General features: G+C 39.7%; 1 protein-coding gene across 1 annotated transcript in view; it reads right to left on the reverse strand.

Annotated features, from left to right (window-relative positions):
• The window catches only part of LOC135199518 (NPC intracellular cholesterol transporter 1-like), a 155,944-nt gene that overhangs the window by 16,426 nt on the left and 122,689 nt on the right, over nt 1–16,829 (reverse strand). Inside the window, 6 exon segments of the mRNA XM_064227637.1 lie at nt 3,888–4,050; nt 4,419–4,531; nt 6,134–6,369; nt 9,142–9,302; nt 9,963–10,081; nt 10,084–10,102. Coding sequence (XP_064083707.1) covers nt 3,888–4,050; nt 4,419–4,531; nt 6,134–6,369; nt 9,142–9,302; nt 9,963–10,081; nt 10,084–10,102 — 811 coding nt within the window.

The following is a 16,829-nucleotide window of genomic DNA, read 5'->3' on the forward strand; positions in this document are numbered from 1 at the left end:
GCTCTGCTCCTTGCGTCTGCTAGGAGAGGCGCTTGCGTCCTGAATCAGGCGCCTGTGAGGCGAAGAGCGCCTGCTAGGCGAAAGGAGAACATCCTGTTCCTGGCGCCAAGAAGGAGAAGCTCTTGCGTCCTGGTGAGCGGGCCTGGGCCAAGAAGGCGAGGCGCTTGCGTCCTGGTGAGGCTGCCTGGTCCAAGAAGGAGAGGCATTTGCGTCCTGATGAGGACGCCTAGAAGGCGAAATGCGCCTGCGAGGAGAAAGGAGAACCCTTTGTTCCCGTCGTCCATGAGGGGAGACGTTTGCGTCCTGGTGACTGCGTCTAGCAGGCGAATAACTCCTTTTCCCTTTGCGTCCATCCGGAGAGGCGCTAGAATCTCTCCTATCCCTCCTGGGAGTTGAAGAAAACTTGTCTAAGTCTCGGAGCCTATTCGGCGAAACTCTTGCGTCCTTCGGAAAATGTCTAGAGGACGAATGAACGCTCCTTCCTTCTTGCGGAGCTCTGAATAGAGAGGGGCTCTCTTCTCTCCCGGAGCTCTTAGTCGCACGAATTCTCTCACGAGAAATCCGCGAATCAGGCTCCTGATGCTTGCCATGAGAGGCAAAATCGTCTCTAACAAAACTCCTGGGAGAACTCTTGCTCGTAGGGAGTTTCCGATTCCTGTCATATGCGACTGAAGAAGGTCTCGCTGGGGACGAAAACCTTTCAGGCGAGGAGCGTCTGCTAAAGCCAGGACGCTTACTCTCTGATGCTCTCCTAACAGAACTCTTGATGGGAAGAGAAATGTCTTTCTTCCTAGAAGAGCCTTCAGAAAGAACTCCCACTAAGGCAGACAACTGCTGTTGGAGTCCTACCAAGACTTCCTTCGTCTTGTGTGATAAGTCTTCCGAGAACGGTCAGGAGATCTCATAGCTCTCTTCTTACGAGCAGGCGAATACTCCGGAAAAGGCTCAGGACTGGAACGCAACGCTTCGCTTGCTGGCGTCTTCCAGGATCTCTTAAGAGGACGCGACTTAGCGGAAGAACTCCATCCTCTTCTGGAAGACGAAGAGTCTGAGTCCGAAAAGCACTTCCTGAGGACGCTTTTGCAGTAGCTGTCCTTGGCAGCCTGGGAAGCGGCTACAGGATCTGCCGAAGGGACGCCTGATCGTTGGGAATACTCTACATCCCCTTGCGGCTTTCGACATTCCTCCTCCCTTGGTCATGGGAGTCTGAAAGAGGTCTAGGCCTAGGAGCAATGCGGAGTCGGTCAGACGGCCCCGCCCCCTCCACTTCACTGGGGACACTGCACAAATCACTGCACACATCACTGCGCTTACCTGTCTCCTTCATTGCTTGCAGTTGCGATTTCAAGCTGATTATTGAGGCTCTCATTGCAGCCATTTCCGTAGACGCATCTACAGGTTCGCTGCTGGGGGAAGGGGCTGAAACCAAACTATGAGCAGGTGAATTACTAGAAAAGTTAGGAGCTATTTCCTGTTCATTAGAACAGGATCTACTTGAGCTTCTGATGGAAGCCCTCCTAACTCTATCTTTCTCAAGTTTCCTTACATAAGAAGCCAAGGTCTTCCATTCCACTTCCGTTAAGCTCTCACATTCCAGACAGGTGTTAGTTGCAGAACAATCATTCCCCCTACATTTTTTACAGACTGAGTGAGGATCCACCGATGCTTTCGGTAGCCTCACCTTACATTCCTCTTTCGCACACACCCTAAATACAGGTGCCACGTCAGACATTTTAAAGAGAATCCAAATCAAAATCCAAAAAACGGTCCACGATAAGCGTATGCCAAAACCAAAGATCAAAGTACATCACCAAAAGACAGATAGATAATCCTCGGCCAACGAGAAAAGAATTCCAATGCAGGAGGTACCAACAACGATGTTGTTGCTACCGGCGACAGAAAAATTCTGGTTAGAAAACGGGAATGGTTCCTATTCCCGCCACCCAGCGGCGGGAGTGGGCTGGTCACCTGACCTACCTGTCGCGTGTGCCGCGAGTTTTGAATTCTGTCGGGACGTCAGAGACTATAGCTAAGTATATATCTGCCGGGGAAATTGCATGTACAAAACAACTGTTTGGAGAGGATGGACACTAAGATGGAAGAAAGAGAACATGAACATAGGTGCAGTAAAAGGAACGAAAGGTGGAAGGGATGTTGCAAAGAACCTAAATTAATGTTCACAGTGCAATGCGTGACGTGACTGACAGCAATATCCCCGTATGAGGACTAAGACAAAGGAATAGAAAGCTAAGCAAGTGTCAAAGATTCTCTGCACCATCCTGTTGATTTACAAGCGTCCTCAACTTACGGCGCCACCGACTTGTGGAGATTCAATCTTACAGAGCTTTATTAGTCCATTAACGGTGTCTTACAGTGCTGTTAATGGGTTAACACGCTTATGGTGCTGTAACTTAAAAAAACATCAAGTTAATTACAGCACTGTGACCACTGTTAACAGCGGAACACCAACTTGCGGTGAATATCAACTTCCGGTGCGGTGCTGGAACAGATCCCCCGCCGTAAGTCGAGGACGCACTGTATTGGTAACAAGTCTAAAGCACTTATTTAGACTTTGCAAGCAATAGTAAGAGCAAAAAATGGCATACCTTAAATATTCAATTTGTCAAAAATAAAAAAATTCTTTCAGTAAACTTCATCATCATTGTTTTGACACCTTCAATAGGGAATCATTTATAACAATGCTTTTATTGTGTGATAATTTCTAATAATATACAATGAATTGTGATCTAAAGACACTCTTTACAACAACAGATTTTTCATGTTGTTTTCTTTATTAATAGATAAGTAATAAATACACTATAAAATTATTCAAATGGATAACACGAGAGATAAATGTACATTTAAAAGCAACCAAGAAGTAGAACTGTACACACAAAGATTATACAAAACAATGAACACTGACAATTCATGCTTGACAGAAAAAAGTACATAGCTCAAATAAATAGCCAACGTAAGCGCAAGCAAGGGTTTAGCATTCCAATCCATGTCTCATTCTTTGAGTAATTTATAATATTTAAACATACAAAAACAAATATAATGTAAACTGCAAATAATGTTAATAAAACAAATATGTGAGAGCAGCAAAGAATCTGATAGCACATATTTCAGACTTCGTTACACTGAAATCTAACTGGATTACATGTATCAGTAAAAATGTCACTGAAGACCAAGATTTTCTAACTGCCATCAAACCTTTGCCACTCCACTACAGCCGCCTACCTATTAAACTGGATATGAACACAAGAATTTATAAAATAAACACTACCTCTCCTTCTACACTTATGAAGGAGGTATTAACATGCCCTAATAAAGACTTTTTACAAAAGGCCACAACCTAGGGACTAATTTCCTCAGCATGAAAAAAACGTCTAACAGATATGTGACGTTCTGGAACCAGTCACACAACTTTCGACATTAAATTAGTGACAATATTTGCAAAGTGGCTCAAACTGTATTTTTCCTTTGCCAGGCCAATAGTAACCAACAACACAAGAGATGAGCTTCACAAAATCATTTACACATTGAATGCCACAGGACAAAAGCAACTGAAATTTTGCGAATTGAACACTACAATCCGTACTTTTCAGTTAGCACCGAGTGAAAACTCTTTGTTATGGAGACTGAAGCTTGGTAAACACAAACTTTTCCTAAGAATAATGTCTTTCCAAGTGAAGGGGAAAATGGAAACTACAAAAACTATCTTAGGGAAATGGATAATTTCTTACGCAGATTCTGGTTTCAAGTCGGTAATGGCAATTCCTCTTAATATGACATGCCAATGTGATTATGTAAACTTGGTAAGCAAATAAAAGAAACAAATGACATTCGTACTTATATATCACAAGAAAAATCTCATCTGTACATACCGAAAAAGCTAAGCAGAACAGGTAAGAATATCAATCCGTGGGCCGCTCCAATCAATACGATCCCCAGGTACATCCGAAAATAGAATATTTGGAAGATTTTGGAGTGCGCGAATGCTAAAACGACAATGCCTCCAAACTTTGTGAAAGTAATACCGGAGAGGACCTGCAAGAGGAAATAGCCACCATTTTTAAAACTTAATTCTATATATTTTGATATTTTTTACTTAGGTACAAATTGCTGACTCACAGAGCCTTCAGGTTGTGTCATACAGGCACGCTTTGTAAGCAATGGCCGCCAAACATTAGATCAAGTACCAAATGTCCATTGATACGCTTGTGTACAGTTAAAGCTGCGTGTTTGTTATCTGTTCACAGCAAAATAAGAAAGCATTCAAATAAAACAGACAAAAATAAAGTATACTTCATGTGTTAAATTATCTGATCGTGGACCAAGTTCTTATTGCAAATGAAGTTCAAATCTGCCGAATATTCAGACTAAATGGCCCTCTCAATACAAAGCTTGATACTTACAGAACTTCCCATAGTAACAACAGCATCATACGATCGCTGCCATCTCGTATCTTTCAACGACAGGGAGAATGCATGCGTTATGTGACTGCAAAACTCTACAGATATACAACAGCCTGCAAGAGATGTTATGAATATCAGAAATAAATAAAACAGAATTGTACAAAACACCAAAGCTAAGCTAAAATAAAATGAAAAGCTGGGCCTATTTCCAAACGTGGGGACAGAGAACAGCCGTACAATACTAACTGCACCGCTGATAAAATCTCATGAAATGGGACCAATCAGGTCATTCAGTGTTAAAAAGGAAAGTGATAGTAAATAGGTTTCAAAAATGTAACAGGAGAGTAGGATACAAGAAAATATTAACAAAGGAATGAAAGAGGTTGCAGCTCTGAACTGAATGGATGCTGCAATGAACCTTAAATAATGCCTACAGTGCACTGTATTAGACACACTGACATCACTAACCCCAAACAGATGAAGAAATAAAATGAATATTGGACAAAATAAAAAGGCACAACTATACAGACCATTGAGATTAAACCAAATTAAAACAAAAGCCAGGACTATTTCCAAATACAGGCAGTCCCCAGGGAGTGTACGACTTGTTTGGGTTACAACGTTCCGAGGTTAAGGCGCTGTTCAATTATATTTATCAGAAATTATTTCCAGGGTTACGACGCTACAACGCTCATCTGGCAGAAGAAATGACACCAAAAATGCAAAATAATCAATATTTGAAGGTTTTTTGGATGAAAAATGCAATAAGAATGCAGTTTACATATTTTTCAATGCACCCAAAGCATTAACAGGAAGGTTTTCTTAGGATTTTTGATGATGTTCTGGTTTACGACGATTTTCAGGGTACGATGCGTCTCAAGAACGGAACCCCCGTTGTAACCGGGGGACTGCCTGTAGCCATATACAGGCAGTCCCCGGTTATCGGCTGGGGTTCCGTCCTCAGCGGGGTCCTGATGAGCAAAACCCGTCATTAACCGAAACTCTGCCATTTATGGCGCCGAGTTTCAGTTAATGACGCCTCTGTTAGGTATGTTAGGGCACCATAACTCTCCCCTTATGGTGCCAGCGACCAAAACTTGGCCTGCTGAGGTACCATCAATCGCCTATTTTATGGCGTTAGACAAGGCCCATAAAACCAGATCACCAATACAGGCAGTCCCCAGGTTACGACGGGGGTTCCGTTCTTGAGACGCGTCGTAACCCGAAAATCGTCGTAAGACGGAACATCATTAAAAGTCCTAAGAAAACCTTCCTTTTAATGCATTGGGTGCATTGAAAACTATGTAAACTGCATTCTTATTGCACTTTTCCTCCAAAAAACCTTCAAATACTGATTATCTTGCATTTTTGGTGCCATATTTCTTGTGCCAGATGTGCGTTGTAGGCGTCGTAACCCTGGAAATAATTTCTGATGAATATAATTGAACAGCGCCTTAACCTCAGAACATTGTGAGCCAAACCCGTCGTAACCCCCTGGGAACTGCCTGTAATCAAGTCCACCTATGACAGGGGTTTGCCAACACACTAACCATACCACTGACAAAATATATCGTGAACTGGACTGACATTGCTAATTCTATTACCAGGACAGGCTTGAGTAGGAAAGAAACTTAAAATCCAAACTGGAAAACTGAGAACAAGACTTTATTCTACATATAACAAACAACATTATATCTTATGATTCCCAGACGCACTTACCATAACAAGGTTCACGAGTGAGACGGCATTCAAAGACACCCCCCACCAGTACATGAGGCCACCCAGGTTGATGAGAATCATCAGTATGGTCATGACCACGATGAAAGAAGACACGATCTCGAGACCCGAGAGGATGATGCTCACGATGAACACTGTCAGGAGGGACACGCCGAGAGACTTGCCCAGGTCCTCCCACATCGTCAGGTACTGCTCGTAGAAGACGTAAAATACGCTGCGGAGGGGAGAGGAAGGTAAGTAGTTCTGCCGATTCTAGAGCTAGGGCTACAGAAGTATAATGTTCTTTGAAAGTTATAATTTACAAAAAAAGATCATTCTGCTTAAACACTAGATAAAAAAACATTACACATTTGTGAGAGAACATAGAATTCAGGCCAAAGGTCAAAGACCTAAGAGGTCATTTAGTACTGAAAGGGAAATGTGTAGACAATAAGGAGGTTTGAAAGATGTAACAATTGTTAAGAGAAGCTGAAAAGTTGGGTGGATCTGAAATACAGCTCAGACTGAGGAACATAGTACATAGTCTTCTATGCTGTTGCTTTCGTAATGCATTTCATCCTCTCTTCAACTGTATGAAGTGTTGTAAAATTGTTTGCAATAGTTTCAGATTCCTTATCTAGCTTAGAGTTAGTATGTTCTAATAATGTATGTTCAGATTTCGTATAACAATTTAAAAGTTAAGATAACATAGAATGGAGTAAAGAGAGATTGGCATTGTCTGTTTCAAGCAGGAAAATAGCCGTCACCACTTAGAGCCACGTGGTTCCATTTTTTTTTTCTTGTAAACAATCTTGCAATGCTCATACTTGTCTAACACTTGCGTGTCCTGGTCAAGTAACCACGTAAAGGATCGCATCATCTTCCGTAAGCATAAAATGTTTCGCATACATCTAATGCCTTTCATTTCATATGAGTAGTTAGAGACGTTTTTGTATTGAAAACTACTTACTATTACGAGTAAATTAACTCTTAAATCTCTCGATTTGTTAAAAGAAAATTGGTTGACTTGTAAGTAGCTTAAATTTCGAGGTGGAAAGTTTGTGACGTCACTCAAGGAAATGATGAAACTTAATTTCATTCAAGAAGATTCTATAATGATATCTTTTACTTTCAAAGAGTTTTATTGTCTTAAATCATGTAATAATAAATGTTTTTATGATTGTAATCTAATTTTCTCTCTACTTATTGTTTTGAAAGAGAATTTTTACGATATTGGCTGTCTCTCATTCCCAAAATTGTCCTCCAAACCATTTTAGGCGAGGTGAACTGATCAGTTGCCTTACAAACAGAGCATGTTGATCATTCTGAGCTTTGAAACCATGGAGTCATTATCTCTCCCTCTCTTTCTCTCCCGCACAATTTTTGATTTCACATTAACATAAAGATTTTATACTTAGTGATTGGTCACATAAATTTTAGATTTTGTGTTTCTTAGATTTATTTAATATTGCTTGGTGCTTCTAGTGGAATCTGAACAAACTCTGCACAAGTGTGTAACGGCTCCTTTTCTTTTTTGAAATATTGTGAATTGTTTAAATATGGTGGAATTTTGGAGCTAGTGCAGCAGAAACATAACTGGTACCAAGGTACGTAATGTGTTATTACATTTAAGTTGCAACTTAAAATTTATTTACAGTGGTTTAGTGAAATTTTAAAACAGATTTACAGTGGTTTGGTGAAACTTAAAAATATATTTACAGTTGTTTGGTGAAACTATTTCATTTTTTTTCACATTGCAAATTTTTATGTTCTGCGCTAGTTTCTTTTGGAATGATTTTTTGTGCATTTATCCATTTTTCTTATTGAAGTGATCTTTTGTGCATTTGTCCATTTTTCTTATTGAAGTGAGTTTTTTTTATTCTGTGATTGATGCTTTCTTTTAGCAATTTTGGTATTTTCCACATTTTTAGGCATTTTCATTTGCATTCACAATTTGATTAACTTAATTATTTTCATTAATTAATCTTTGCATATATAATTAAATTTAACATTTGTGAATTAATTTGCATTTACTTAGAACCCTTTTCAAGTTTTATTGTTGTTTAGCAATTGTGAATTAATTTCCAAATTTTGGTTATTACCTAACGCTTTTGAATTTCAATTGGATTAGTTAATTTTCTTGATTTTTGGCGATAAATTAATTTTGATTTGATCTTACTTAATAATTAATTCAAGAATTATTTAAAATTTGTGTTGTTTCCAAGTAACAGTAAATTTCCCTGAGATTGTGAATTTCAATTATATTTTGAGTTTGATAATAAATTTTTGTATTTAAAATTCTGGGCTACTCGCCCCAGTTTTATACAGACACCTTTTATATAGGTGAGCGAGTCAGAAGCTTCTGACATGTCCAATTTAGCAGTTCTATGGTATTATAGCAATATTTTACTAGAAATAGTGCTAAAGCAGACATATTTCACTGAGCGACACGGCTTCCTCGCCCAGAAATAGATTTTTCCTACGTCAAAATCCCTTTTTTATGGTTTCTTTTTCACTAGTCTATTTAATTTTGTTTAGGTAGAAATATAGAGTGGTGATTGAGCTGTTTTCCTTCAATTTCATTGAAATAAGTTAGAACCAGAGAATTACTTACTTTTAAAATCATGGAAATACTTAGACTTTTAAAGTTGTTCATGTAGTGATGCCCTTTAATTATTAATTCAATTACATATAAGATTGCCTCACACCTGTTTTAATGAACTTAGTCTGATTTTCTGCATTACTGATATGTTGTTTAAGGGATCACTGTTGCCTTTAGAGTATTCAATCATATTTTACCTGTGATGAAGGTTCAAGTGTCTGGCTGTGGTGAGGTAACTATTTAATGATTGGTAAGTTTAGAGACCAGATACTTGGCACTACGTCACAAGTATACACAACCAGAGATATGACCAAATACTGTACTGACAACTTAAAGTATCTAATGATAATTTAATTATCTAAAGCTAACAAAAAAAACAAAAAAAGCAAAATGAAGCTGTAATACCTGTATGGGAATACTTCATAAACTGGTTTGGCCACGCCTTGATTTAATGTGTCTGTGATGTTAGCGGAAACAGTTCTCGCCCATCTGAGAGCCTCGTAATAATCTTTAGATGTCTTCAGAATGGTGTGATAAGTCATGAAGTAGCTGGCTCCAACGACACTCTGAAAAACCAATTTCCTTGGAATTAAAAATTACTGTAATACATTAACAAAGTATAGTATACAGTAGATCCTTTAACTTAAAAATCTTACTATCAGCAATCCCACACAGGTCATAATCTCAAACCAGTACTTTACACTTAACGTTCAGTTTAGAAGATCAATTTAAAAATGTACGACCTTGAAAATGGCAAGTCATTCAAAATATAAGGATGATAAGTACAGAAGTCCATTACTGACACACAAATGCTCATCTGACAAACACAGAAAGGATATACGAAGTAGAACTTTTCTTTTATCCTGGGGACATACTGGACTGGGATGGTTGGAAATTGTACTGAGAAGGGATGAGGAACATTTTTTCAGAAAAGCTGTAAATACGGAAGTACTGTAATGGGACAAGAAACGTAAACAGAACCAGGCCCATCCCACAGAATCATAGAAAAAAATGCATACAAGAAGGCCTATAGTACCTGACAGGAGAACAGGCCTCTAAAGTACACACGACAGATGAGAGTGGAGTGAACTCTCTTCATGTCTCAACCCATAACAGGAAAAATTGATGTAAAAACCTGACAACAAAACCAGTGATGACTTATTCAATTGCAAACACTTTCTTTAAATATATATTTCCACGACTGAATTTCTCTCATGCGAACTTACCTCGTTCCTTTCGTTCTGGATGATGTTAACTGCTTGACCGTACGCAGCGTGACCGCCTTTCGGGCAGTCTTCATTTGGTACGTCTTCCAAGAAGAAGGGCAAGTACTCCATAAACGACATGGGTCGGGCCGCAGACCATCCTGTCAAGAGAAGAGATTAGCTGAAATTGATTCCATGATAACAAATCTTGACAGACAAAATACTGAAACAGCTTTACACACAAAATTTTGGCTCATGAAAGGTACAGCTTTACTCTAAAATAGAATAGAATAGATACAATTTAGAACAAGAAGAAAAATCTTTCAGTTGCACTATGAAACAATTGTCAGAGGGTGAAAAGTCACATGGAAGGAAGAGAATATGAACAGAAATACAGTATAAGGAATGAAAGAAGTTGCAGCTAGGGGCTGAAGGGACGTTATGACCCTTAAGTTATACCTAGAGTGCACCCTACTACAATTCAACTTATATTTTAATGTTTTACTTGCATTTCATAATTTCATTATTAATTTATCTGATTTTCTAATAAGTGATCTCCTCTTTCTGTAGTTCCCATTACATACTGTTATTTCTTTCAAACGAACATCATATTTTTTGGAGGCATGACCTCCAAGTCAATGGATCTGTGGGGTTGTTCCATAAGAATAGGGTTCTTCCAAATATAACAAGGACAACAATATAATAAAAATCCTACAACATTTCGGGCTTCAGAATCAAAGCTGAGTAAGATCACAATTTTTGCAAGTAGTAAATTGTGTTTTTCCTATCTATACAAACCTGAGGTCCTTTACATAGGGATTACTTACAGCGTAGCTGGAATTACGGCCGTTGAATCTTGAACAAGGTGGTTAGGCAGTAACTACCGTGTGGCAGGTGGGTAGGCTAGCCTGCCCAGATGTAAACATATAGGAAAGGACCTCAGGTTTGTATAGTTAGGAAAAATACAATTTACTTGCAAAAATTGTGATTTGTTCCTACAAGATATACAAACCCTCAGTCCTTTACATAGGGAAAACTCACTGATTGGTGGGACGAATCTGAGTGACCCTCTAGAACTGACTGGAGTTCTGCGCACCTAGGCTACTCCTCCTGGTTGTAAGGGCGAGGAGGAGTGCTCTGTTTCCTCTGACAACTTGATTGGAGTATAAGAGCTGCATGATCAAGAGTCAGACTTCTAGGCCATTCGAAATGAGTGAGGGATCGTGACTCATCCGAAAAAGGCTGTGACGAATATTTGGCGTCGGAGACATTAATGCAGAGTTCTGGGAAGGGTTTGCATTATTGTCGGTCTCCTTCCTCCCCTTGCTAAAGGAAGGAATGGGATTGCTTCTTCTATGATTCTGATAAGAAACATAAAAAGGATGCTTATATATAAGCTTACCACATCAATCGTCCGACCAGCCAGTGTGAGTTCGAGTCCTATCCTCAACCCAAAGGAAGAGGAGTGGAAGGGGGAGAGGCCAGTCATTCTCGCATCCTTCTTACCTCTACAACTGCACACCATGGACGAGATGCAACTTGTCCTCTTGAAGGAGCTGGGTAAGCAAACACATCTTGCAAGCATCCACCACTGGTCCAGGGGAAATGAGGTTCCAAGGGCCTGTGGGCAGTCCCGAAGGAAAAGAAAGATATGGTCGCAATGACCTATCCATCTTCCTGTCCGACATATTCTTTGGAGTGATGGCCAGTACCCGTCCACTGGTCTATCCCCCACTGCAGCGAAGTCTCTCATGGTCTCATCGTCTCCGCAGTGGATAAAGACACCGACACTCCATAGTGAGTATCGATACTATGGGTACCATAACACGCCAGTAGGACAAAGTAATGACTGATCTGGATCAACCAATACAAAGTCCACAACTTAGCTCGTGACGGTCTCGGACGCTTCAACAGCTGCCGACTGACTGCGTTCGGTTGTGCGAGGCGAGCTGTCATGCATCCAAGGCGTAGTCACGTGACACTCGCCTTTTGAAGGGTTATGTTGAGAAACCATACAAATCGTCTATCTTCTTGCCACTAATGCTGGAAGGCGAGATGATGATTCTCTCAAGGCATGTGCCCATCAGACAAAAGTCAATTGCCTTCTAGAGACCGAGGTCCCTGATAGCAAGACCGAAGTTCTCATAGTACAGTGGGCCCCCCGTATTCGCGTTCTCCGGATTCGCGGATTTTTCTTTGGAACCTATCTAGAAATTATTCGCGGAAGGACTCGCCCATTCGCGGGGTTCTCTGTGGAACATATACATAATTATTCGCGGTCACCCCCGGCTATTCGTGGACACGAATTTTTATGTGTTTACTATTCATACATAGACATTTCATAATGATATGGTTATTCTGTTTATTAGACATTCCTTATAAATCTTAATGTAGTGAATTGAATAAAAATATCGTAGGTATAAATTGGTGAGCAAGGTAATATGAAATAAAGCATAACAGAGTGAGTTTAGCGATTGAGAAAATAAACAATCGTATACAGCCATATCTCTCTCATCCTCTCTCTCATCTCTCCCCTCTCTCTCTCGTCTCTCTCTCTCTCTCTCTCTCTCTCATCTCTCTCTTCTCTCTCTGACAAAATAATAGATAGGAAACAAGGAAACAATAAGGAATATTGCTTGAATATGATATGGCAACAAAGTTTTGGTCTGACTAAAGTGTAGAGTTACTTTGACACTGACTTACATGTCATTCCTGGTCATCTCACAGCCATGGATAGACATCAACTTCACAGCTGAGAAAAGGCAATTGTATACAAATAAATATTTTCCAGATGAAAAGGCAATTGGAGGGCCTATGTTACCCCATAAAAAAAAAAAAACTCTCGCTTGGATAACTGTAAGATGTAGAAGAGAGAAAGAGATCGAGGGCAGGGCGGATGTAGGAGGGAGATTTAAGTAATACCTGGAAATGAAAAACAACCCCTATAATCTTATAATTATAGCCTCAGGGTTTGTCTTAAAGACATTCAAAGGTGTGTCACACATGACAGTTGTTGTTTTTGTAAAATTGGCATCAGGACAGACTTTTAAGCACCACTGTGTTAATATATTATTAATAATTTTTCCATTACCTTCGATAACACGCCAAATTTCACGCTAGATATAAAATGGTGCAAAAATTATGTCAAAGTGACAAAATAATTTCTGAGATGTGTCGCTGATACTTTTTAAGTGTGATAAGAAAGAAATTCGCGCTTGCGCACCTGGGTAACGATTGTAAACAAAACAACGCCTTGATCCATGAGCTCCCAGCATCCCCCAAGGCGCGTGATTCAAAAATTTTTGCCTAGTAGGCCTATAACTATTTTTCCGCGAATTTAAAAAAAAAAAACTTTTATATCGATGTACCATATGTCCAATCGGCACCCAACAGACAATTTATATCGACGTTTAATACGTCCAATCGGCGTTAAAGGGTTAATCAACATTCATCACTGGTGAGTACTGTTTGCATATGTTGTACTAGCGTAAAATATAAATTTTCATAATAAAATTTATTATTTGGATACTTACATACTGTTAAATTAGCTATATCACCCCGCCGATTAGGCGACTTGGCATTCAAACAAAAAAAAATCGAATGGCTGCCCGGATGACTGTCTAGTTTACCTGTTCTCCACCAGGTGTGTTTCGAATGTTTTAGCTTGTCAGAATTCTCCTTGACAGCCCTGTAAGTTGTGGGGAGGCTGGGTGGGTCTACTTTAACAGTAGGTAAGTATCCAAAAAATAAATTTTATTATGAAAATTTATATTATTTGAGATGAATCTTACCTACTGTTAAATTAGCTGATTCCCACATTAAGAAGAGGATGGTGGGTAGTGCAGCTAGACAAAATTCCGCTCTGCCATTCGAGCTAAAGGTTTCTTATACGAAACCCAAAACATTCTCACCTGATCTGGAATCCTTGGTGGATTTTACTACCACCAGAAGTTGAATTCCATTCAGGGAGCAAGGCTCTCATAAATATGCAGCAAAGAGTAGCCTTGCGGAGCAAACCGCTCCGATTCAGCCAGCATGAAACGCAAGCGGTATGAGGGACCCCTGTGCCTAGGTTCAAAAGCCCTATCAAACGACAGTCACTTAAAATGAATACCTTTACAATACAAAGGTACGCTCCTATACAAAATTTGTACCTTCACGCTCCCCAAAATATTAAAACCTGGGATTTAAACTAAAGAGCCTAAAGAATTGCTCTTTTTCGGTTCAGGAAAAGACTACCCACTACTAGTAGCGGATTAAGGTCTTTACTGTTTTCAGACACAATTCTGTATACTTAAGGTAGTGATCAGGCAAAAACTGAATTGTACCTCTACTGTGACACATCAATCCTATTCTGGAGCGACAAACTGCCGCTCACATTATGAATGTTTAACTTCAATAAGGTAGAAGATACGGATCTAGTTCTCATGCACTAGTCTATCCATTATGTCACAGAGGACCTTGTGTCCCTTGACAAAGTTTCTAAAATCATAACACAAAAGGTTAATTTTGCCTCTTCCAGGCTTAACCTTCACAAATACATTCTAGGTTTTCTAAAACCACAACCATTGGCAAAGACAGCTAGGTTTTCCAAAACCACCATAAAACAAAAGGTTGATTTTTGCCTCTTCCAGGCTAACCTTTGACCACAACATGTTTTCCTAAAAATCACAAAACCAAAGGTTAATTTTGCCTCTTCCAGCATTTACCTTTGACAAAGATGTTCAAGGTCTCTAAAAGGATGATAAAAATGTTCTAGGTTTAACCTTTAAATTTAAATGCCCAATAGGATAGAGAAGTTCCTCTCCCCCCCCCCCGCCCCCCCCCCCCGGTTAAATGGAATTCTAACAGGGAACTGTAAAGCACAGCCTTGACATCACCCTCAGCTCTAAGGCAGAAAGCTAAAATAGCATTCCCTTACACCAGCTTAAAGAAGGGTGCTGACAGTAAATTTACTTATAAACCACTGCTAAATAAAAGGTTTTACAGTAAATTCAGATAAAGTTTAGACCCACATCTAAACTCCAGAGAGAGAGAGACTGATATAGAGATGGAGGGGCTTCAATCTCAACACCTTACAGTGCTGGTCCTCAGCACTAAAAGTGCTTGATGCAATAACGAGGAAAGTACACATGGAACGATAACTTTGGAAGTAGACAGTGAAAAGTCTTATCTCCTCTAAACAGAAAACATTGACATCTACAAGGTTCCAGGTGCTGAAAATTCCTCCAGAATGGTACTCTCAGCAACACACACATCACTGCTTCTGACCCCAGGCCATGGCAGTTTTAAATTAAGATCCTATGATAACTGAAAATCTCATTATTGGGAGGGAACATTCTAACCTCTCCAAGCAGTTAAGGAGATGCCTACGTCAATGGAACTGTATGGAATTGTGTAGTAGAGTTGATTCCTTCTCAACGGAAGAATGAGATATCTACCAAGAGCATTGGAAACTTGAAAAGTATTGCATTGGAGATTCTGAAAAGTAAAGCCACAAGGGCTCTACAGGAGACTAAGCAATTCTTGAACATGAAATTGCTCAATAGAATTCAGAGTAGATACAAGGGGCAGGCCTATGAGTCTGAATTAGGCAAAATTTAAGGAAACATCCACTGCTCAAGCCTGAGGACCAACAAAGTAGTAGTAATCATTCGGCTGTCCCTGTTCATCTACATGCTAGGAAGCTAAATGAGTGTTCCTTGAATCCACACCAAGTGCCAAACTTCCGGATGTCAGGGCCCTTGTAGGCAGTTGTTCTTCCTGAATCCCCAATTGATAAAACACTGTCCTTCCACAGAATGGATGATCACTCCAATATGATGTTTCATTTCACTCAAAGCAGCAAATTTCCCAAAAAGACTTTGTTTCTGACTGGGAATAAACCTGCTGAGCATCCTGATGTCTTTCCACTGCCCTCACATCTAAAAAGTTTTACCAGGTGTAGTTGACCATTCTATGATGCATGCCAGAAGGAAAAAGACCAAAACTAGGACTTAGGTTTAAGTACCAAATGGACGATTCCTGGTTAAAGTGTCCCTCCTACAGTCCTGGAGCCAAAGTTGGTTCTGGATTACTTACAAATTTAATGAAAATTATTTGTAAGTCGTAATTCTTACGCTGAAACCGTACATTAATTGAGCATCATTATCTGAAAATAACACATAAGGCCATGTTTCCTAATGAGGAAAAGCCCTTACCATATATAGGAAGTTTCTTTCCGGTCTAAAATCTTCAAGCAGCACATGCCTATTCATCTTGACTGACAAGCATGCATAATAAAATATCATCCCCACATCATTAGATAAGAATGGGGATATAAAGAATTAACAATATAGTGCATAGAAATTGGGCCAGAAGAAGCAACAGGTCCTTGGCCTTTGGAATACTGTTGACAGAGTTGTCTAACTTGAATAACTGATTCAGTAGAAGTGTCTTGCTCCTAAAGTCAACACCATCTACCAATGGGCAAAAAGTCCCTGACATAACTTATACAGGGCTGCACACTAACCCAAACAAAGTGCACAGAACAGCAATACCTTCTGGTAAAAATCTCTAGAAGGAACTTGCATGACTGTGGATGATGGTAAGTGGAATGAATACATTCTGCATGTGTACCACAAATCTGACCATTCTTTGTTAAGGCACTAAAACCATGCTTGAAAACCAATAAGTATATGGGCAGACACTTACTGTTATTCAGTCTCCAAATGTCCAAGAATATCTCCAATTACTTATGGGTGTCTTCCTAAAGAATTACCCTTGGACCATCATTCCCTCTATATACAATCTCCTACTAAAAGACTTATGAGAGATCTCTGCTGAAGACAAGGGAAGCTATAAGGGAGATTAAACCAGTGGAGGACAAACAAAAAGAATCACAACTGC

Source organism: Macrobrachium nipponense, chromosome 25 (assembly GCF_015104395.2).
Source record: "Macrobrachium nipponense isolate FS-2020 chromosome 25, ASM1510439v2, whole genome shotgun sequence".
NCBI classification, from domain to species: Eukaryota; Metazoa; Arthropoda; class Malacostraca; order Decapoda; family Palaemonidae; genus Macrobrachium; species Macrobrachium nipponense.